Source organism: Leptopilina heterotoma, unplaced genomic scaffold (assembly GCF_015476425.1).
Source record: "Leptopilina heterotoma isolate Lh14 unplaced genomic scaffold, ASM1547642v1 Lhet_81, whole genome shotgun sequence".
NCBI classification, from domain to species: domain Eukaryota; kingdom Metazoa; phylum Arthropoda; class Insecta; order Hymenoptera; family Figitidae; genus Leptopilina; species Leptopilina heterotoma.
In genome coordinates, this window is record NW_025111185.1 from 1,996,758 (window position 1) to 2,022,389 (window position 25,632).

At 25.6% G+C, this 25,632-nt stretch overlaps 1 protein-coding gene across 3 annotated transcripts in view; it reads left to right on the top strand.

Moving 5' to 3' along the window:
• The first annotated feature begins 3,316 nt into the window (after positions 1-3,316).
• LOC122511209 (Fanconi anemia group J protein homolog) overlaps positions 3,317-25,632 on the top strand; it is a 120,600-nt gene continuing 98,284 nt past the window's right edge. For all 3 annotated transcript variants that reach the window (XM_043626326.1, XM_043626327.1, XM_043626328.1), the window contains exons 1-3: positions 3,317-3,469; positions 4,591-5,039; positions 5,136-5,247. In XM_043626326.1, the coding sequence (XP_043482261.1) occupies positions 3,412-3,469; positions 4,591-5,039; positions 5,136-5,247 (619 nt within the window). In that variant the 5' untranslated portion in view covers positions 3,317-3,411. The remainder of the gene's footprint in view (positions 3,470-4,590; positions 5,040-5,135; positions 5,248-25,632) is intronic.

Below are 25,632 nucleotides of genomic sequence, written 5' to 3' on the forward strand. Positions count from 1 at the left end.
AAGAAAGATCTCAGAGAATTATCCCCCCGAAATTCCAACACGTTTTGCATTTCACTCAAGATTTACAAAATTTTTAAATGGTTTTTACTTTTTTTTAATGCGCATATATATAAATGCATAAATTTTTTATCAATTCGTGTTGCTTTAAAAAGGTAGCTGGTAAGATTTTAAAACTTTTTTTTTTATTTTGGGAACGGAAAGAATTGAATGCAACCGTATTTATTAATTTTTAAAGGCAAATTAAATAGAAAAAAAATATTTTTTGATTTAAACCTGAACGTGATTAAAAAATGTATCAACTTGTCAACTCTTTCAAAAAAGGAAATTTAATTTTCTATTTAAGAATAAAAAAATATTTAAAATACACAAATGATAATATTAATAAAAGTAGTTGTTAAAATGATAAAACAATAACAACTCCTACAAAAAGGATTATTACAGATTCAAAATTTAAAGAATTCACTTATTAAGTACATAATATTAAATATTCTTGTTTATTATTTTAATTTTAAATTTTAATAACATTTTTCGCAAGAATTTCATTATTCTCATAAATAATAAAATTCTTCAGAAGAATTCATTTATTTTCAAAAAAATAATTTTTTTAAAAATATTTATTGAATTCGATTATTTGCAAGAATTTTAATACAAATTAAATTATTTTTAACAATTTTGATGAAATTATTTTTAAAAAATCATTATTTTCAAAAAATTTTATAAAATTCCTTCAAAAAATTCAGATAAAATTATTCGAAACAATTCAATTGTTTTTATAAATTAAAAAATTCTTCGCAAGAATTAAAATATTTTCGTAAGTAATAAAATTCTACAAAGGAATTCAATTATTTTTATACATAATTGAATGTTTCGGAGGAAATCAATTATTTACAATATAATTTTAATAAAATTTCTTGAAAGAATACAATTATTTTTAAAAATAATATGTAAATTCAATTATTTTTAACAATTGTGATATAAAATTCTTCCAAACAATTTAATTATTTTTATAAATTGTCAAATTCTTGGAAAGAATTCAATTATTTTTGTAAATAATAAAATTCGTTTGAGAAATTAAATTATTTTCAATACAATTTTAATAAAACTTCTAGGAAAAAATTCAATTATGTTCAAAACTTTCAGTAACAATTATTAAAAGAGAACTCTTTTACTTTCAAAAAAATTGAAATAAATTCTTCAAAACGATTCAATTACTTTAACGAGAGTTTTAATAAAAATCTTTCCAAGAATTAAATTATTTTCAATACAATTTTAATTACATTTTCTTGAAAGAATACAATGATTGAAAAAAATGTTGATAAAATTCTTAAAATGAATTCAATTATTTTCAAATTTTTTTATAAATACTTTACAAGAATTCATTGATTTTCAGTAAATCGACAATTTAATTATTTCTGAAAACAATTGAATTTTTTAATAGAAGTTTATTAAAACTGTTTTTAATAATTGAATCCCTGCGATAAAATTTATTATTTCTACAAATAATTGAATTTTTGTAAATTTTTAAAAATAAATTAATTTTTGAGAAGAATTTTATAAAAATTGTATATTTAAAATAATTTAATTCCAGTGAAAAATTTACTATTTATTGATGGTCTTGAATTCTTTCGAAGAATTAAAAAAAAAGTTTAAAAATAATTTAGTTTACCCTAGAATTCAATTGAAATTGAATTTAAAATAATTGAATTCCTGCGAAAATCTCATTGTTTTTAAAAATAATTGAATTCTTGAATTGGATTTTGTTAAAAGTTTTTTTAAATAAGTAATTGAACTCATGTAAAAAATTCAATTATTTTAAAAAATAATTGAATTTTCTCGGAGAATTTGTAGAAGATTTTTAAAAATAATTTAAATTTTCGAAGAAATTAATTAAAATATTAAATTAATAATGCAACATGAAATTATTCAGAACGTATTTACAAAATATTAAATTGTTATAAAAACAGTGCGGAACAATTGTTAATTTTTAGGTTAAAACAATGATTCAGAATAAATAAAAATAGTAAATATTTAACAGAAAATTAATATTAATATTAATTAATTAATATTTAGAATGTTCACAAAATATTAAATTGTCATTAAAACAGTAGAACAATTGTTAATTTATAGGTTATAAAATACTTACAAAAACCTGCAAAATCTTTTTTCCGGAAAAACCACGTGCACTAATCTTGATTGATGTTTTTTTCACAATTTTTTTCCAACACTAGAATATTATCTAAAACAAATAAAAATCATAATGGGTTATAATTTTTTTGAAGGAATAAATAAGAGCACATCTTCTGAAAATACGAAGAAAATGGGAAGAATTATTTGTAACAAAACAAATGAAATAAAAAGACAAAATATAATTAGAAGTATTAATATATTCTAAAACAATTGGAAATTATTGTTTCAACATTTTTTCAATGACTCAATGAATAATAAAAAATCTGAAAATGCGAAAAAAGCTTTGACGAATTGTAACAAAACAAAAAATGCACAGTAAAAAACAAAGGAAGCAAAAAGAGAAAATTGACAAAATTGATTAAAAAGAGAAAAAAAACACGGTGTGTATAATTATACTTACAGCTAGTTATTTTTCCTTTTCTCCCGAATCAAATTTTGCACTTATTTTAATCTCCTACTTTTACTGCGACACTCTTACACGAAATACACAAAAACTTACAATATAAACAAAACTATTTACTAATTTGAACAAGATTTTTTCTATGGCTTCCACTTTCTTTTGTTTTTAACAGAGAAAATTTTTCTAAGAAAAATATATATGCAACTGTGCAACCGCTTTTCACTGACGGATTATAAAGGTATTAATCAAAATTAAGGAAAGAATTATATAAATTTCTTAATTTTGTTGTATTTATTTTCACTTAAATCATTATTTTTCTTTGTTTATTCAAATCAAATTATTAATATAATTTCCCCAGTTAAAAATACTTATAAATCTCACAAAAAATAAAATTTTTAATAGTATAGGGACCTTATACCCATCTTACGGCACTGACGAAAACAAACGAAAATCTCAACTTTTACTCACCTGTGTGAAGTTGATCGCAATCGTAAATTTCAAATTTCTTTCTTCTTTTAAAACCTACTTTACAACTTATGTACAAAATATTTGCTAAGCATTAATAAAGTATTTACTATTTCATCTCTTGATAATAATTTTTTCATAATTTCCAACAATTTTCAATCGGAAATAACATTTTGAATTAGTGAAAATTTGAATCTTATCGATATCTCGAAGTCGAATTGCAGCGAGACTTGTGCGAGGTCACATGACCTCAGCGTGGGTTTGTTTGGCGCCTTGCCGCATAGAAAGTGTGTGTTAGTTGTGTATTATTTGTTTTAAATTAACGTGATAAAAGTGATTAAAATGTACGAATTAAAGGAATGATATGTTGGATAGCTGCCTTAATAGCGACATTAACTTCTTATGCAATAATTAACTGTGAGTATTGTTTTATTTCATCTTACTCTTGTTATGTATTATTGACACGAAAAGTGAGGTTATGTTTACTTCTCCCGGTGTGAATTTTTGCCATTTATTTTGATTCTTGTTAAAAGTTTTATAACTCCAGGTCAATATCACCTGAATATTTTCACAGTTAGTGTAAATTAATTACTATTTTGATAAATGTGGTGCCTGTGACTTTACATTTTGTTTCAAAATTGTTTTGTGCGTAGTGAATTATCACACGTCAGTATTTACTTCTAGTCCCTTTAATGATCGATTTTTTTCTATTTAGGACTTTCTTTAGCATTTTTTTAATAGAAAAGTATTTATTCTATTTTATTTCGAATATTTGTAAAATATACTGCTCACATTTGACGAAATTTAACCAAGTTGAAGTCCACAACGTTGATCAACGAAAAAAAATTGTTCACTTAGTAAATTAATTAAAAATGACGCAGCAATATTGACACAAAAATATTTAGAAAAAAAGATTGATGTTCATATTTTGCTAATAATTATTTTACAATTAAATATTGAATTAAAAATAATACTTGAATGCATTAAATAAATTTTTACAAAGTTGAAGTCCACAACGTTGATCAACGAAAAAAATGTATTCAATGCATTCAAGTATTATTTTTAATTTAATATTTAATTGTAAAATAATTATTATCTAAATATAAACATCAACCTTTACTTTCTAAATAGTTTTGTGTCAATATTGCTGCTTTATTTTTAATTAATTTGCTTAGTGAACCAATGTTTTTTCGTTGAGCAACGTTGTGAACTTCAACTTGGTTAAATTTTTTTCGTTGATAAACGTTGTGGACTTCAACTTTGTGAAATTTATATAAACTCTGTATATATTTGTATTTATTTATTGTAGAAGTTAATTATCTCGTTAATCTATTTGCTTTTAGTTTTTTAGTGAATCAAATTTTTGCTATTTAGTACTATTTTTTCCTTTGTTTTTTGTTCTTTTTTTACCTTTTTTAGTCATACAAGACATTTTATTTATTTGTGAAATTTATAGTACACATTTGATAAAATTTACCTGAAATATCTATATTTGTATTCATTATAGAAATGAATTAATTTGCTATTTTTCTTTGTAGATTACAAAGGAAGTGGATCCAAAAGCAAAATGTCGAGTAGAAAATACCAAGATGTTGAATATTTAACAGATGATGAAGATGAAAATGAATCGGGAGTATCAAATGAAGTTGGTGATTCTGGAGAAGGTGGAAGTGGTGATTTTAAAATACTTCCTACATATGGCAAGCGAAAAGGACTTTTCGATTGGGAATCAGGTAGACAGTCTCCGGATTTTAAAAAGAAATTGACTACAGATGCAGAACAGTCACAAACTCCTGGATTTATTGAATTGACTGACGACGAATCGGACAAATCTATTTCACCTAGTAGAGCGTCTATGAGGCCTCTTAACAGAATTGTTAAAACTGAAGTTCCACAAGTTCTTATACATAATGTATTAATGATTTCAAAAGTCTCTGTTGATTTACCAGTGAAACCTTATCCGTGTCAAACGGCTGTGATGGGCATGGTAATTTTTTTTTCATCTTCGAAAATTATGAATAAGTTAGAAATCATTATCAATTATCATTATTAATTATTATTATTGTGACAAATTTTTTTACAGCTTATCAAAGGATGTACTAATAAACAGAATTGTCTCTTGGAAAGTCCAACTGGAAGTGGAAAAACCTTAGCGTTACTATGCAGTGCTCTCGCTTGGCAGGATCATTTTTCGAGTGAGTTTTTGAACCATCTTGCATGCTGTAATATGTATTTTTCCAATTTTTTGCATTGTCTAAAAATGTATTAATCTGCATTATCAAAAATAGGTGAAAATAGTAAAAATAGATGTTAATTCATTATTACTGAAATTTTATTTTTACCATGAAAATTTTAAAAATAAACATTTACAGGGTTGCCACAGGTCAGGGAAGTCAGGGAAAGTAGAATTAGTCAGAAAAAAGTCAGAGATTTTTATTAAAAGTACTGGAAAAAATTAAATTTTTTAAATTCATAAGAAAATTCTGTATTTTGGTATTACTTACAAATTATTTAATGAATAATGTTACTTAAATATTTCAAAATTAATTGAATTTTAAAAGAGTTGCATTTACAATTTTCATAAATAGATGAACTTTAAGAGGTTCTAATTTGAAATTCTTTAAAATTTCAATTTTTAATTAGTTTTATTAGAAAATTTAAAGAACTTAGATTTTTGAAAAATTTTAATAATTCAAATTCTTCTGAAATTGGTTAAATTTTTTAATATTTATTTAATTATTTATTGACCATAATGGATTTATAGAAGAATTTTAGTTAAGGGGACCCGCACCCGAAATTTCAACTATAACAGAATATAATTGAAAAAATTTTGTATATTTTTTTCTGACACTATTTTGATTCAGAAATAAGGTGAAAGAATCAAAAAAAATTTTCATGATTTTTTCGGAAATTAAAAAAATTTTTTTTTTAATTTTATTTTGTAACTTTTGACAAAATTAAAATTTTACAAAATCCATGCCCTTAAATATAAAATGGAGTGTAAGAAACTCATTAAAACAAAAACCATGAAAAAATAATAAAATTTGTGAAAGAAGAAGCATTTTTTTGTAAATTTATGGTTTATAATGTTATACCATAAACTTATAAAAAATGCTTCTTCTTTCACAAATTTTATTATTTTTTCATGGTTTTTGTTTTAATGAGTTTCTTACACTCCATTTTATAATTAAGGGCATGGATTTTGTGAAATTTTAATTTTGTCAAAAGTTGCAAAAGAAATTTTTAAATTTCCGAAAAAATCAAGAAAATTTTTTTTGTTTTTTTTTCACCTTATTTCTGAATCAAAATAGTGTTAGAAAAAAAATATACAAAATTTTTTCAATTATATTCTATTATAGTTGACATTTCGGGTGCGGGTCCCCTTACAAACAATAAAGAAATTAAATTTCAGAGAAGTCAAAAATGATTGCAAAAATTCAATTATTTTCAAAAGTAATAAAATTTTTTGCAAAAATTCAATTATGTTAAAAAATTCTCATTAAAATTTGAATTCATTTATTCATAATTCATTTTTTTAAGGATTTTATAGAAATTTTTTAAAAAATTAAATATTTCAAGTACTTTATTAAAATTTTTGAAAGTAATTGAATTTTTCAAGAAAATTTATTGAACTTTTTAAAAATTATTGAATCTTTCATGAATTTTATTAAAAGTTTTGAAAATAATTGAATTTTGGAGAAGAATTTTATAAAAATTTTTGAAAATATTTTAAAATTTTGACAAGATTTTTATTAAAATTTTCGAAAATAATTGAATTTTAATAAAATTCTTGAAAAATTCAATTATTTTTAAAAATTTTAATAAATTTCTTGAAAAATTCAATTACTCTAAAAAGTTTCAAAAAAATTCTTGAAAAATTCAATTACATTCACAAATTTCAAAAACATGCTTGGAAAATACAATTATTTCCAAAAATACCTATAAAATTCTTTGCAAAATTTCAAGTATTTTCAAAAATTTCAATAAAATTCTTAAAAAATTTAATGATTTCAAAAATTTAAATAAAATTATCTTTATAAATAATAAATTCTCTAAAATTCAATTATTTTCAAAAATTTTTAAGATTCTTTGAGAAATTTCAGTTATTTTCAAAAATTTCCCTCAATTCAATTATTTTTAATATCTATACTATTCTAATAAAATTCTCTAAAGGATTTCAATTATTTAAAAAAGAATTTGATAAAATTCTACGCAAAACATTTAATTAATTATTTTCATAAATAAAATAAAACTCATCGCAGCATGTAAAATTATTTTTAATGCAATTTTAATTAAATTTCTCAAAAAGTGTAATTATTCTTAAAAATTGTATTAAAATTCGTCGAAAGAAGTTAATTACTTAAAAATTTGTTGATAAAATTCTTCATGAAAATTCAATTTTTTGTTTGTTTTTTTTTTCTATTTAAATAATTGAATTCTCGTAGAATTTTTGAATAATAATTAGAATTAATAAATAATTAAGTTTTGAAAAGGTTTCAAATTAAAATCTTTGAAAATCTGAATTTTTCAAACTTTTAACTAAAAATTCTATTGAATGAATTTTTTTGAAAAAGTTTAATGATTATAAAACATGAAGAAATCGATCACTTTATGTTTTCGATCGATTTCTTCATGTTTTGTAATAATATTCTTAAAAGTTGTTGAATTTCAAAAAGGTTTGAATTTGAAATTTTCCAAAATTAGAATAATGTTTAGGGTCAGTGAAAAAGTCTAAATTTTGTCTGAAAATCTGGTAACAGTGAGAGCGAAACAAAATTAAATTTTTGTGGCAACCCTAATTTACTTTTTGAATTCTCGTCGAAGAAACAAATAAGAAAGTATTATTGAATCAAGATAATCTTGAATTTCAAAGTTTTTCTACTGAAACAATTTTAAAAATTGAGCCCCGCCATTTAAATTATTATCGAGAAAGATGATTGTCGTTTTTCCTCGAAGAAGTAAAACTTTAATGAAAGCGCAAATACTTTACGGGCAGTCTATATAGTTTGGTTAGCAAACAAGTTTCTAATATTCAAAATTCGCACGGTTCCCGAAAATTTCACGAGCAGCTGCTCTTTTCGTTCGAAGAGTACACGAAACTCGGTGGTGAGTTAACGACCAAACGTCACGAGACAATCCCCAAAAGAAACGCGTCTACGGATAGAGAGTGGATAATATAGAGATCGAGTCATGAAAGTCGATGTGGTTTAAACAATAGAACATCGGACATTATTAAACTATTCTCTATAATTCGAACTCTTTTTTTCTTTTTTTGCAGTGTTGTCTCTTCTTTTTTTTGGAACCAGTTGGAAATAAACTGTTTTTACCCCTTGCTCCCTAGTGGATTGTTGCAGCAATAGGAATTGAAATAGTTTTCTTTATTCTTACATTGACAAAGAAATAGGAATTAAGAGTTTTGTGACACGCTATTTTGCGATTCGAGAATCGCATTTGGGAGGAGATATGAAATGACCTCATATTTTTACGTCCCTCTTGGATTAAAGGACAATTTTGATGTTTCTTGAGGAGCTCGATTGTCTACAGATTTTATTACTGTCATTTCGAAGTCTTCTTCATTGCCCGTCCCACTCGCGATATTAACTTGAAGAAAGTAATGTTTCAAGAGTCAAACTATGCTTCATTGTTTTTGATGAACCTTTAAATCGATCCACGGACATTGACTCCAAATCGAAAAAAGTTCTTATTTGAAAATTAATATTACCCAGGCTTTGAACTCATCTACTGAAACCTACTATTTACTACTTTTTTTTACGTTATGCTACTATTTGGGTACTTTTTTAAATTTTAGTTTTTTCAGATTTGAGAATTCACACTATTTTAAATTCGCTAATAATAGAAATTAAAGAACTATTCTCAAAAATTATAATCAAATTCTTTAAAACGATTCAATTATTTTCAAAAAATATTCGAAATTCAATTACTTTGAATAACTATAGTATTTTTTTAAAATTAAGCAAAAGAATTAAATTATTTAAAAAAAAAATTATAAAATTTATCCAAAATTCAATTATTTCCAGAAATAATAAAATTTCCGCAGAAATTTAATTAATTTAGAATTGCATTTTCAAAAAAATTTCGAAAAAATCAATTATTAATAAAAATTTTTATACAATTATTCATAATAATTCAATTACTTTCACTACTACTATTTTTCACAGAAATTCAATTTTTTAAAAACATTTTAATACAATTTTTCGCAATAATTCAATTATTTTCGTAAATAATAAAATTCTTGTTAGGAATTGAATTATTTTTGAAAATTTTAATAAAAGTCGTCGCAGGATTTCAATTATTTTTAATACAATTTTACAGGAATTGCTCAAAAAATGTGATTGTTCTTAAAAAATTTCATTTCAATTCTTTGAAAAAATCAATTATTTAAAAAAATGTTTTTTTAAATTCTTTGAAACAATTCAATTATTTACAAAAAATATTAGAATTTTTCACAGGAATTCATTTATTTTAGAATAGCATTTTCAAAAAAATCAATTATTTAACAAAATTTTTATACAATTATTCATAATAATTCAATTACTTTCACTAATAATAACATTTTTCATGGAAATTCAATTTAGAAAAAATTTTTTTTGATAAAATTCTTAGCAAGAATTCAATTATTTTTATAAATAGGTAATAAAACTCATAGAAGAATTTCAATTGTTTTTAATACTATATTTTAAATTATTTAATCGAAAAATTCAATTATTTTTACAAATAAAGTTTTCCACAAGAATTCAATTATTTAAAATAAAATTGTTATAGTATTTATTATATTTCGAAAAAATTAATTATTTATAACAATATTTACAACATTCATATTAAAAATTCAATTCTTTTCGAAAAGAACAAAATTTTTAACAAAAATTCAATTCTTTTGAAACATTTTAATAAAATTTTTCGGAATAATTCAATTATTTTCGTAAATAATAAAATTCTTTTCAGAAATTCAATTATTTATGAAAATTTAAATAAAACTCTTAGCCACTATTCAATTATTTTCATAAATAATAAAATTCATCGCAGGATTTCAATTATTTTTAATACAATTCTACAGGAATTTAAAATTCGTTGAATGAATTCAATTATTTTCATAAATAATAAAATTCATAGCAGGATTTCAATTATTTTTAATACAATTCTACAGGAATTTAAAATTCGTTGAATGAATTCAATTATTTAGAAAAATATTAGAATGTTTTTTTAATTCAATTATTTTCAAATATTTTATCATAAATAAAAGTGTTCGAAAGAAATCAATTATTTTAGATACAATTTTAATTACATTTTTTTGAACGAATTCAATTATTCTTTTACGTTTTAATAAAATTCTTCCCAAGAATTCAATATTATTTACATAAATAATTCTTCGAAATAATTCAATTATTTTGAGGCATTCTAATAAAATTCTTTACAAAATTTAATTATTTTCATAAATTACAATATTCATCACAAGAATTCAAATATTTTTAAAAGTAATACATTTTTTCTTGGAAATTTAATTATATAAAAAAAAAATACTAACAAAGTCGTTCGCAAGAATTCAATTATTCTCAAAAAAATTTAATAAAATGCCACACAAACATTCAATTATTGTCAAAAAATTTAATAGAATTCTTTGTAAAATTTAATTATTTTTAGAAATTTTTTGCAATTAAATGATTCAATATCTAATATTTTCATAAAATTTCCAAACAGAATTTATTTATTTAAAAAAGTTTTTGTTAAAATCTTCGTAAGAATTCAATTAGATTAGATTAGAATTTGCATAAAATTAGTCGAAAGAAATGAATTATTTAAAAAATTTTATAAAATTCTTTGCAAGAATTCAATTATTTTGAGACATTTTAATAAAATTCTTTGCAGAATTCAATTATTTTCATAAATAACAATATTCATAACAAGAATTAAATTATTTTTAAAAGAAATAAATTTCTTCTTGAAAATTAAATTATTTTAAAAAATTCTAATAAAATCGTTCGTAAAAATTCAATTATTTTCATAAAATAATAAAATGCTACACAGACATTCAATTATTGTCAAAAATTTTAATAGAATTTTTTGTAAAATTTATTTATTTTTAGAAACTTTTCGCAATTCAATGATCTACTATTTTCATAAAATTTCCAAACAGAATTTATTTGTTTAAAAAAGTTTTTGTAAAAATCTTCGTAAGAATTCTATTCAATTCTTTTCATGAATAATAAAAATTTCTCAGGAATTCAATTATTTAAATTAGAATTTGCATAAAGTTAGTGGAATGAAATCAATTACTTAAAAAATTTTATAAAATTCTTGTCAAGAATTAAATTATTTTGATAAATATTTAAATTCTTTCATGAGTAATAAAATTCGTTGCAGGAATTTAATTTATTAGCGGGATAAGAAAGAAATAAATATATTTTTGATGAAAATTAGGAAAATGTCAGAAAAATAAAATATAGAATGGAATTTTTGCCGCAGTTTTGTAAAGTGTCTAAAACGCGTTTTTTTGGTTGTCAAGTTTAATTTTTCGATAGCTACTTTTTAAATCCTTTTTTAGTTTGAAAGCTACTTATTGCTACTTTTTTAAAATTAATTATCGAGTGCGAAGTCTGATTACCAGAAGCATTCACATTTCAAAGAAAAGTTGAAAGTCTGTTTACTTTTTATTTTTGAACTGTTAATTTTTTCACTTTTATTTGCTAAATGAAATTTAAAACCAGAAAATAATATTGAATAATGAATAAAATAAAATTTGTAGAGACTAATTGTTAATTTACTTTTTGAAAATTTTGTTTTTGCCCGATGCATAGAAATGGACAAGTTTCATGATGTGATTTTCCAGCACGTAACCGTAGAAAGTTATGGAGCATGTAGAAAAAGCAGAAACTGTCTATTTAGCGATTCCCAGCTACCATATTAATTTAAATTATTTAAGTATTTATTTCTTTCTAATGACTCTCCCGAGTCTTGTTCTGTTCAGTCTGTAAGTCTGTCTCTCACGTGTGCAAGTCACTAATGGCGTGTGATTCGCGCATTTTCTAAACAATTACGCCGCCTTTACGATATTTCTACCAAATCAGGCTCCAGAAATGAAAACTCGTGAATTTCATAACTTTTTCATTTATATAATCAAAACTATATTATTTATTTTTGTTAAATTTCTTATTAAATTACTATTTACTGTTTTTTTTAACTTTTAAATTACATAAAATACTGTAAAATTGCAATTTTATTAATTTTAATATTATTGTAACTTTTTATTAATATTACAATATTATTGTATACTAATGTTATTAATATTATTAATATTACAATTTTATTAAGAGTTTAATATTATTTAATTCAATTGAAATGCACACTGGAAAAAAATTTGTATTTGGTTCAAATAACCGATTACTTGAATGAAATTAAATATTTACTTAAATCAAATAATTTTTATGTAAATAAAATTTGTATTTAAACCAATAAATTCTGGATTTGACACAAATACAATTTAATCGATTTGAATAAAAATTATTTGATGTGAGTAGGTAAATATTTATTTAACAAAAGTGACAAGTAATCGATTATTTGAATCAAATAAATTTTGTTTTCAGTGTGGAATTACAATTTAATAAAATTCTTTTTTATTCTGTGAATTCTTTATCCACTATTTCGATGTGCTTTTAATTTCCGATTGTTTGTCAAATGGGAAAATTAACGAAATAATTATAAATCATTTGAGCAAGTTTCTGTCGAACTCTGCATTTTCGGTCTAATGGATCTTATCTAATGGTTATCCAAATTCTAATCGAAAACCGACGTCCATTAACTTGCATCTCTGTGGTAGTTTGAATGTTTACTAGAGAACTTGGAAACAAGTCGTTGTATAGTTCCTTTGACAAGGTTTTGAGAAAATTAAGGGGGTCGCAAATCGTATATTCGATGATTCATCGTTTCATCCCATATATACTATGTGTTTCTTCTCAAATGCTCGAATTTGCTTATTTATTTCTGTATTTAATTAAAATATAGGTTTCTAATTAGATTAAAATCTAAATATTCTAATTATTTTATTTGTAAATATAATTTCAAATATAATGATTAATAGATTAATATTTTCAGTATTAGAGAAATAATAATTAAAATTTTATTGAAAATATTTAAATTCTTGTGAAGAATTTTAATAAAAGTTTTGAAATCATTAAATTTTTTGAGAATTTTATTGAAAATTTTGTAAATAATTGAATTTTTAAAGAATTGTATTAAAATCTTGAAAATAATTGAATTGTAAAAGAATTTTTTTGAAATTTTTGAAAGTAATTTAATTTTTTTAGGAATTTTATTTACATTCTTGAAAACAATTGAATTTTTCAACAAATTTATTGAAATTTTTAAAAATTAATTAATTAATTTAATTAATCTTTTCAGTATTAGAGAAATAATAATTTAAATTTTATTGAAAATATTTAAATTCTTGCGAAGAATTTTATTAAAAATTTTTTGAAAATAATTGAATTTTTAAAGAATTTTATTAAAATTTTGAAAATAATTTAACATTTTAAGTATTTTATTGAAATTTTTAAAAGTAATTAAATATTTTAAATATTTTATTGAAATATTTGAAAGTAATTCTATTTTTCAAGAAATTTATTGAAATTTTTAAAAATAATTGAATTTTTAAAGAATTTTATTAAAGTTTAGAAAAATTGTAATTGAATTTTTTAAGGATTTTATTGAAAATATTGAAAATAATTGAATTTTCAAGAATTTTATACAAATTTTGGATAATAATAGAATTTTTTAGAATTTTATTGAAAGTTTGGAAAATAATTGCATATTTAAAATATTTTATTAAAATTTTTTTAAATAATTTAGTTTTTCAAGAATTCTATTAAAGTTTAGAAAAATAATTGAAATTTTTAAGGATTTTATTGAAAATTTTGAAAATAATTGAATGTTTAAGAAATTTAATAAAATTTATGATAATAATTGAATTTTTTTAGAATTTTATTGAAAGTTTAGGAAAATAGTTGCATATTTAAAATATTTTATTGAAATTATTGAAAATAATTGAATATTTTTAATATTTTATTGAAATTTGTGAAAGTAATTGGATTTTTCAAGAAATTTATTGAAATTTTTTTAAATAATTAAATTTTTTAAGAATTCTATTAAAATTTAGAAAAATAATTAAATTTTTTAAGGTTTTATTAAACATTTTGAAAATAATTAAATTTTTAATAATTTTATTAAAATTTAGGATATTAATGGAATTTTTTTTAGAATTTTATTGAAAGCTTGGAAAATAATTAATTATTTAAAATATTTTATTGAATTTTTTGAAAATAATTGAATATTTAAAATATTTTATTAAATTTTGTGAAAGTAATTAAAATTTTTAACATATTTATTGAAATTTTAAAAACTAATTAAATTTTTTAAGAATTCTATTAAAATTTAGAAAAATAATTGAACTTTTTTAAGAATTTTATTGAAATTTTTGAAATTAATGGAACATTTTATGTATTTTATTGTAATTTCTTAAAGTACACTGAAAAAAAAATTATTTTATTCAAATAACCGATTACTTGACTAATATTAATTAAATATTTAATTAATTGAATCAAATAATATTTATTAGAGGCAATTAAATGGTATTTGCTTCAAGTACTGAAATTATTGGTTCAAATACCATTTAATTGACTCCAATAAATATTATTTGATTCAAGTAAATATTTAATTGATAATATTCAATTAATCCATTGTTTAATCAAATATTAATATTAATCAAATATTTTTTTAGTGTAATTAAATCGATTAAGTAGGTATTTGATTGGTATTTCTAAAATTAATTTAATTTTTTAAGGATTTTATTGAAAATGTTTGAAAATAATCAAGAAAAGTTAACTAAAGTAATAAATTTTCTTTTGTTAACAGCTATAGACTTCTTTTAAAATTAAATATTCGCTTTTAAAAATTACCTTTTATCATAATTATAATTGAACTGCTTTTTGAATTGTTTCTGTAGGGTTTAGAAAAAAAATCTAAATTCTCTTTCTGGAAGTGAGGGAAAAACAAATGTTAATTTAATGTGACAACTCTGAATTGTACCAGAGACATTATTTACGTGCGTTACTCATTCCTCGTAGTCTTTAAAATGAAGTTCAACATTTTTCAACAGGAAATCCGAATCGCTTTAACAGCTCGGACGGAAATGATCGCGTGCGATTTTTGGTCTCGACAAATTAAACGTTTCCCAACGTTAACATCATATTTGCGTGCCTGGTGTTTAATTCTTATATATATTTTTTTTAATATTTTTTTTTCGGTGAGCAATCCCTGCGATGATGCTTTGATTCTTGGAACAGACTTAAAAAAATACCCAAAGCATTCTTTTAAAATATATACAAAATTCCAGTTCCCCGAGATCCTGGGGACGATGAGTCCTTCGTATTGTCATGACATAATTTTTAAAGCACACGACTTTTTTAAACTAGCACGCGAACTGTCTCTCCCTGAATAATCAAATACACAAGCGTTCATATTGTATATAAATATGCTTATCAACTGTTTGTGATTTTATTTAATGGTCTCGAAAGTTTCTTTTCTTATCACGCTTTTTCAAAAATTGACAAAAAGAAAAAAAATTATTGGAAAGAGCAGTAATTTCTTCTTCACTTGGTCTGCTTGCTACTATACTTTCTTACTGCATATTTAATTTCAATTCGTTTTTTGTAATTTTATTACTAATTTTATTTATAATTTTATTCTTAACTTTATTTTAATTTTTTTTTCTAGTCTATATAATAGCTTTTCTAGAAGTTTGCTATAAATTATTACCGAGAGAGTAGCCTCTGATTTATGACCCAGTGAATTGAAATAGAATCCAAGTTTTTGAATCATTTAAAACAATTTAGTTTTTTAAATTTTCTAGAAGAATTGAAACTTGCGATTAAATATAAAAATTGTGAATATGGAGTAACAGGAGCACGCGATATTCTCGAAAAAGCTGGCATCTATTTCTCGTTAATAATTACTCGAATCTAAAGTCAAGAGCACTCTACACGGAAACATAAGCACTGATATTGGGAGTGGTGTATAGTGTGTGTCATTGTGGTGCACGCCACATAATCCCTTTTTCAAATATATTTCAAACAATTTATATTATTCCTTTTTCAAACTAAAACTGTCATGCTTATACTCGAGTGGTACAACTATACACCAAAAAACTTAAAACTCATTTAACTCTCGTATATAAATTAAATTGTTTCAAAAGAAAAAATGCTGAACAGAGAAAGAGAGAATAAGTTTAGTCGATAACATTTCAACCCCTATTATTCTACCATGTCATTAGATTTTTTTTCGCATCTAAATTGTGAGTCGCCAAGAAGCTTAATTGTCGTCGACGAAAGGAAATTTTTTTTTTCTAATTCGCAAGCACGCGAGTTTGCTGTTTTTATTATTTCCTACTGATGTCAAAAGTATATTTGTTTACTTTTAATAACAAAATTTATCATTAAAAATCTTAAGTTACCATTCTATTGTTTCAGTTTTAGGATATAATTAAATTTCCTGAACGTGAAATTTTGTTGATTGGGAAGGATAATTGAGGAAAATTGGAGGAGGGGGGGGGGGCAATAAAAGTGATCTATAGAATGAGAAATAAGTTTTGAAAGTTTATCGCGAAATCGCATGCCGGATAATGTCACTTTATTACTGGAGGTAGAACGTCTGCTGTGTAAGAAGTTTCCGAACAAGCGGTAGCGACGAGAACTATTGTACGACAGGAAACTTGTGGAAGTCATAATAATTATTGGCGAATGCGGAATTATATATTGTGTCGCGGCTGCATGCAACTTCTCTGACGTTATATGACATTAATAATGTCCTTCCTGTGGTGTACCTTGGTACCACTACTTTGTACACGATTCTCAAAAAAAAAGAGGGGAAAAAACGCAAATTAGGTTTATATTCTAAATTATTTAATCTATGCAATGGATTGTGCAAAAAATACAAATGCAGTTCAAAAATGTCGAAATGTCTGATTGCCGACAAAGCATTGTCACCACATGCTGATAGTTTTATTATTTGATTTCAGGGCGTGTAATCGTTTGAAAATAAAAAAAGGGGGGGGGGAGTAAAAGTGCATTAGATTCCCATGGCGCAAGTTTGCGGAACTTCGTCTGTCGTTTATAGGTTTTTTGTGAATGGACCGGAACAGAGGTAGACTGTGCAGCAAAGACGAAGTTGCGACGAAAAATCGGTGCACCGAATTGAGATCGTTTTTTGAATCTGAAATCTTGAAATGCATCGTTTGCGAATGAACGACGAAAGTGAAGAACGGTAGCCATGGACCAGTGTGGCTACCCGCAGTGCCTGCTACTTGCTGGCAGCCCCCCCGAAGAAAAGACAAAGGCAAGCTTCTCTTTCATCATGCCGAAGGTACTACCTACCTACCATACGTCCTCGGGACAATACGGTTCGCATGCGGGTCCAATGGATCTCACGTCTCGCTTCTGTACTTATACGACTCACACAATCTACAAACTGGCCTCTTCCTCTGATGGCAAAACGCCGTCCAATTTCTCCATGCCGTTGAGAGAGAGAGAGAGAAAGCCATGCTCTCTCACATACGCCAAAAAAAGTCCTAGCTCTGGATCTTCCGTGCGCAATACGGGCCCTACTACTACTGAGTCGTTATTGCTCATCTCCCTTCTCGCAATGAATTGAGATTCGAGATTAAGGAACATTAATTCTTCACTGCCTCGAAAGTTTCTTATCTCGCGGAATTAACAGTTTCTTTATAGAACGATTTTGTTTAATGAGTAGATCTGGATCTACTGTTCCGTCTAAGTATAATAACTTATTTTATCTCGGCAATTATTTACTTTAAGTAATAATTTCTGTTGTTTGTCGACATCTGATCTCTTGTACTGCGGGACGCTCTCTGTTGAAAAGTTTTGTAACCATTGAGAGTAGGTCGGTTTGTCTAATTTTGTCCAGCTTCCGCCAATCAGCGTAGCTTTCTAACTCGGTGGCGAAAAATGATACTACTGGGAGTAGGTCAAATGATTAGGCCACATTTTAGAGGCCACTTTTCTTGATTACATACATAATTCTGGCTAGGATTCTAAAGGATGATAGTGACCCGCTATTCAATGACAGATTAAGAACCAATTCTCAATTTTGACTCCATAGTGATGTTATAGTATCGAAGCTGTTTTGGCATTGCCACAGATTGACTCTATGATGAGTGTAGTCTGTTAAAAGAATATTTCCTTATATGAAATAAAATTCATCATTAACATTCTGTTGGATCTAGCCTTTCAGAATTAACTCGGAGTTAACCCGAGGCGAATGCCGAAAACAGCCATAGTGGCTAAGATAATAATTCACATAGATTCGACATGGCTCCTGGTGGCTATAACTGAATAATCACTTAGTAAGAAAAGGATGGAGACATGTCTATCCTTTTCTTACTAATGGGGGTTTTGGGAAAGTTGAATTAGGTCTAGGTGAATTATATAGCTTAGATAGTGGTTTGACAGATACATTAGTAATTTTATCAATTTATTTTACACCAACCCCACATAATCTTGAAGTGCAGAATCCAAGGTATCTGTAAGCAGATTTTCCAAAAGTTCCTAACCCAAAAAAGACTAACGTAACCTAACATTAGACAAAGGTTAACATACTCTATTTTAGTGATAGTTCCAACAGAATTTGGACGCATTTCTTTTAGTGCGTGTGAAGAAGGTAGAAGTAGTATAGTTGATCGAAAGAAGAATTTAATTTCGTAAGGATTCTTTCTGAAATGAATAAAATTGCATAATACGTAAGTAGGCTGGTTCGATAATGGAATACAGTGAGAGGCAGCAGTGAGAGACCGTGGGCAAGTCCCGGATGGACTCGTGGAAGATAAGAGACCCCCCAATGCCTCGCCGGGCGCCGGCGGTTCGCATCGAATCCTCAACTTCTCTCTGGGGTGGTCCCCAACGTTGTTCGCGGCCCCTCACCTCGCCGCGGTTTTCCTTTTATGCGCATCGTCGCTCTCTTATTCTTATCTCTTCTCCCTCTCACTCTCATCCTGCAAATCGACCTTTTCAATTCTTGTTCTTTCTCTCCTACTCCTCTTCTTCCTTTTCTTCTTATTTTTTCTCTTTCTTCTTTTTCTTCTTCTTCTTCTTCTTTCAGCCGATCGTGCCCAAGTGGTGATAGCGACCTCGCGGGGCCCGTCGATTGCAACGAGCGGCCTGATCGGCGCTCCTCGGCGTCGTTCGCCTCCCTCCGGCGCCCGCCGATCTTCCAAGAAGGGCCCTCGATTCCTCGCAACGATGACTTATATAATTCCGTGTCGCTGCGCGCCCGTCTCTCCCGATTCCTGGACTTACTCGAGATCCACTTGATATACAAGACCCAACGCCAGATCGTTTCCACAGACTTGATTTCTGCATTCTATTTTATTCTTTCAGTATTATACTACACATTGCGGTCGATAAATTCAAACCGGATCCTAGATGAGGGGGTTTTTCAGCTTGTTTGAATAAAACCAATTATTTTGAAACTTTTTTTTGAGAGGAGAGAGGACAAAGAAGGAGAAACAGGGGGAAAGAGGAGAAAATTGTAGGAAGTGAATAAGTACAAGTTGCAAGGTCGATTAAAACTATCTCGATTCGATGGCATACCACTCTCGTGCCTATTGTACGCTTTATATATATATATTTCGAATCTGCATAGTTTAAATAGTTGAACCATTAGGGAAGGTCGTCGCTTATAAGTATTTATCAGGGCAATGGCAGCATGTAAGATCCTTATCCTAGGCGTGTTAACTAGGTTCGCGTTCGTGTTTCCAAGCTCTCCTCCCCACTTCAAGAAGGCGGTAACACGAATCGACCTCGACTCGTCGACCTGATCCTTAATACTTATTTCGAGTAATCTTAAACAAAATCTTTCATCGCGTTAAATTAAACAACACGACTTCCGCTGACAGTTCAAGCCACTCATTTGCCATGATTAAAAGTTTCATATAAGTCAGCCAGCTGTGAGATGTATCAACACTTGTTTCTCCAAATATCTCTCTCTCTACGGATTCATGTGCATCACCTCTCCCAATCAACATTTTACTAACTGTTTTTTTTGTCTATGCACAAATGGGTGTCTTCTAAATACTTCTTTATAAAGTTTCTTCATTTGCTTTAAAATTGCAAACCGAAAAATGAACTTCGATTGAATTGATACACCTTTGGCTGTTTTTGGCACTCGTCTCGAGTTAACTCCGGGTTAATGGTTATTGTTGTAGAGATAGTGTAATTATTTACGCTTTTGCAGTTATTAGATGGTAAAAGAAATTCCAAATTAAATGGAAAGAAGAATAATGTTAGATAGAATATTCTTTCCATTAATACGGCAATTTCTTTCTTGGGAATTGAATTCCCATATTCAAAGAAGCAAAAACTATATTTATTATATAATTAGAATAAATTCCCTTTTGTAATGAGCTAATAAAAAAGCAAAAAAATAGTGTTGAGTATATGGGATAATTCGAAACCACAATTTAATCACGCTAATACTCGTCCTCGTGAAAAGAAAGGAACACACACAGGGGGTGGGGGGAGGGGGAGAAAAAAGTACGTTTTTGGCGGCACCTGCTGATAAATCTACGCACGCACGAGGCGCTTACAAACGGCGCGATCATAGTTGGTTCAGGGAGACGTGCTTTTATATATATGAATAAAAAGTGAGAAAGAGTAGAGCATGAGGCGAGGAGAAAAAGAGAGATGAGAGTGTGGGAGGGAAAAAGAAGGCGGCATCTTTTGATCTTTGTGCACACATTATACATAGAGGTGCCACTCACACACTGCGGTATACATTCTCTCTCCATGTGGGAGAGAAAGAGAGAACTTTATAGAAGATGTCTGTCTTTTATGCACGCAGCATTCACACAGAGATACATACTTTTAACAACACGAATACGTAAATTTTCAGGTATATTATATAATATTGGGGCAATATACATATGTGCCCATAACACGAATCAAGAATGTATAAAAAGAAAACTCAAAATATTCCAATTCGCTTGGAAATTGAATTATCTGAAAGCAAGATGTTGATTTTATCCGTTATTTATAAGATCCGTTTGTAAACGAAATTTATTTGTTTCAAATAATTTCATTTTTACATTATTATTAACAATTTAGGCTCGTGAATATTTCTTAACATTATTAAAATGTCATTATTAAAACTATTAAAACTATAAAAACTAGACAGAAAAATAGTCTAAAACCGTATAACATCTAAAAACCAAAATGATTGAAAAAGACTATTTTTAAATTGTCGTTTTCTTATTAAGCAATAAAAATATTCTATATTTGAGTGGAATACTTTTGTTTTGAGAGGATAAATTGAGAGAATATTTGGGGGAAGATTTACCTTTTGATATTATGAAATTACTTTTTTCTGGGTGTATTTTCTGCTCTTAATTTTTTGATGCGATACATTAATTACATATGTTATGACGTACATTATGCAATGCGCGCGATGTCCATTGTTTTCGCAGAGTATTTAATTGCAAAATAAATATACACCCGAACTGCTATTACAGTGTAATGATGTGGACAATGAAAATAGAAAAAATTTCTCTGCGAATATTATTAGTCGTTAGAATTCCAGTTGCTGTCATTATTCCATTATTCATGCTGCGGCATATATACGTTAGAGCATCAGCCAACTTGGATATTATTATGGTTTCTTTGTCAATCTATTAGTAGCCGTAATTATTATTATTATTATTCTATTAATAATTATTGTTCTTCTATTAATAATTTTTATTCTTCTATTAATAATTATTTTTTCATTAATAATTCTTTTTCTGTTATTATTTATTCTTCTATTGATAATTCTTCTTCTATATTGATAATTCTTCTTCTATTAATAATTCTTCTTCTGTTAATAATTATTCTTCTGATAATAATTATTACTCGTCTATTAATAATCATTATTCTAGACTATAAATAGAATGCTACTATACTATAGTACCAACATTGATACTAAATCGTAATCTGATTCTATATTAATACCGAAATCAGCTTAAATTTAGAATATTTATTTAACTTTTTCTTCAGAATGGAACTACAATTTTTAAGTAAACTTTGAATTGAAATTATAACGAAACTTGACTGATTCTTAGCGATAAGTAAGCCACTGATTCCAATTAGAATAAATGAACAAGTTAAACAGTGAAATTTCGCTCTGATGATTTAGTTAAATTTCGCACTGATTCACACCATATGTTTACGCCGATCGCAATTAGAGTTAATTATCACTGTTTCAAATTTAGAGAGTAAAGTTAAAATTGCTTTGCAGAGTAAATTTAATTTTCAATTTGTCCTTTGAGTTAAAACAACTTTAATATAGTTCGTTCACTAAGAAAAAAGAAAGTGTCATTTTTGCTTGCGTGTTCATGTTATGTTAATTCACATCATCATCATCATCATCATCATTTTTCACTAGTGTTTATTCCTCTGCAACACTTTTTGTGTTGTATCACAAGAAAAAAGAGTACATTTTTACCCGGATTTTAGGGTAAAAATTACCTGCAATAAATTCTTTGCTTGGTGATGGCGCCACCGTCTATGCGATTTAGCATAGATAGTAATGGTTACAATTATTCAGGGTTGCCACAGGTCAGGGAAATCAGGGAAAAGTCAGGGATTTTTATTAAAAGTACTGGAAAAAATTAAATTTTCAGAATTTATAAGAAAATTCTGAATTTTGGTGTCTTTTTTTAATGTCTTATAAACTATGAAATTGACAAGAATTCTAATACAAAACATTTAATTTTTTCTATTTCTAACAATAATTTCTTTTTAAATAACTTAATTCTTGAAGAACTACCATAAAATTATTATACTTATAAATTATTTAATGAATAATTTTACTCAAAAATTTCAAAAGTAATTGAATTTCAAAAGAGTTGCGTTTACCGTCTTCATAAATAAATGAACAGAAATTCAATTATTTTCAAAAAATTTAATAAAATTCTTGGCAAAATTTCAATTATTTTTAATATTTACTATTTTAATAAAATTTTCTAAAACAATGCAATTATTTAAACAAATAATACATTTCTTATGGGAATTTAATTATTAAAAAAAAAGTTTGATTGAAATTCTTTACAAGAAATCTATTATTTTCATAAACAATAAAACTTTTCTCGAGAATTCAATTATTTAAAAAAATTTAAATAAAAAAATTGATCATAGAATACAATCATTTTCGTAAAATATAACATTCTTCCTAGAAATACAATTATTGTCAAAAATGTTTATAAAAATCTTCGAAACAATTCAATTGTCTTCGTATAAAAAATAAAATTCTCCAAAGCAATTCAATTATTATTTAAGATACTTTAATAAAATTCTTCCCAAGAATTCAATTATTAAATATTTTTAATATCTACTATTTTAATAAAATTTCCCAAAAGAATTCAATTATTTAAACAAAAGTTTAATAAAAATTTCTCAGAAATTCAATTATTTTCATCAATAAAATTTTTCACAGGATTTCAATTATTTTTACAAATTTTGATAAAATTCTTCATAAAAATTCAATTTTAAGAAATATTCAATTAGGGTAAGTGTGTCAATTGTGGCGGGTGCTCCAATTATGGCGACTTTTTAAAAAATAGAATTATTTACTATTTTAGAATAATATAGTTATTTGAAAATGATAGAAAAAGTTATTTTCGACCTTACTCGATATAATTGTACGAAAAAAAACACATTTGAACTATTATTGGTTTAATTATTTAAGTACAAAAATTGTGCCCCGCCATAATTGGCACATTTTCATTGAATGTGCGTGCTCCAGTTATGGCGCGCAACACAACCTCTAAATACACGTTATTTTCCCCGCCGTAATTGGCGCGCCGAAATTGACTCAACCGCGCCATAATTGACGTTTTTAATCCTAATTCTTATTGCTTTAATTTTGTTTAAATAATTAATTTTTATAAAGTTTTTATAAAAGTTTTATTATCTATATGACACGGGCTTTTAGTTTAATAAGCCATAAATTTACTTCTTTCATTATAATTTTTGAATTTTCTATTTCAAAGACGGCTAAACCAGAACCGCGCCATAATTGGCACACTTACCCTATTTAATAAATTATATATTTTTGTATTTAAATAATTGAATTCTCGACATATTTTTTAAAAAAAATTTATTGAAAAATGAATTTCACATAAAATTTTAAATTATAATTCAATATTAAATGCATTATAGCGTGAATTTTTAGAAATATAATTAAATTTTAAAAAGGGTTCAAATTAAAATCTTTGAAAATTTGAATTTATAGTTTCAATATTCTTATGATATAAAATAATGATTTTATCATTCTGTTATCTTAAATTTATTACAAAACATGAAGAGGTCGATTACTCCGAGTCGAAGACTCGGAGTTGTCGATTTCTTCATGTTTTATAATAATATTCTTATATAAGTTATTGAATTTCAAAAGGTTTTAATTTGAAAATCATAATTCTGTTATCCGGATCAAAAATTCAACCCCCTTTTTTACTGTAGTGATATTTAAATTTTAAATACCACTTTTTGAGAGTTAAAATAACACTTGTCTTTTGTGCTTTTCGGTATTAAAACAGAATCAAATTACGATTTAGTAACAAAATTTGTTATTCGAAATTAGTACGAAACTTTTCACTCTGTAAAATATGTAATATTTTAAATATGTAATAGCGTCTATAGAGGTTAAAATTCTGAAAAGCTTATGAAATCGATTGTATTTGTTTTAATAATTCCAAAAATTAAATGATTTATAAGTATAAAGTCATATATAACACAGAAGTTAATGAACCCGTTAATGAGTTTTGAATTTTTCCATAAACGCTTCATCGTCATTAACTTGAAAGAACATATAACGGGTTATTCGTTTCATGCCCTAATTTGTTTATAAATCATAATTTATTACTTCCTTTCAACATTCCTCATTTATGTATGTGAATAATATTTATCCTTTTATCATTATTGTTTTTCTGTCAGTATATCGCGTAATATTAACATTTTGCGACATAAATGTATACTAAAGTATATTGATCACATTAAAATTTAATTTATTAATATTTTCCAGCATTCCCATTTAGAGGTAATGCACAAGTGTTGTGTGTACAACATTGCATATTTGGGTAGAAACCATTATAATGATAAACAATCTTTTCATATATATATGGCTCATTTCATTTAAAAGGTAAAATATAGTCTGCAGGAAAGTTAATATGTGAATTTTCGATTTTGTATTTGTAGTTAAGTTTTCTATATTATTTAATGTTCTAAAAATCTAAAGGAATAGTGGTTATAACATTAGACATATAATATTCAGAAACACATTATTTTAAGTCCTAAAGTTTTAAGTTAATAGTTAAAAATAGGATGATTTTCAATAGTTTTGGTTTTAAGATTAAAAGTTGCTTGGAAATTCTGAAAAAAAGGTATGAATAATTTTTTTATTTATTAGACAGTTAATTTGACAAGAGATGTACATAAAATATTGTGGTTCGGACTATGATTGAAGTATAAATT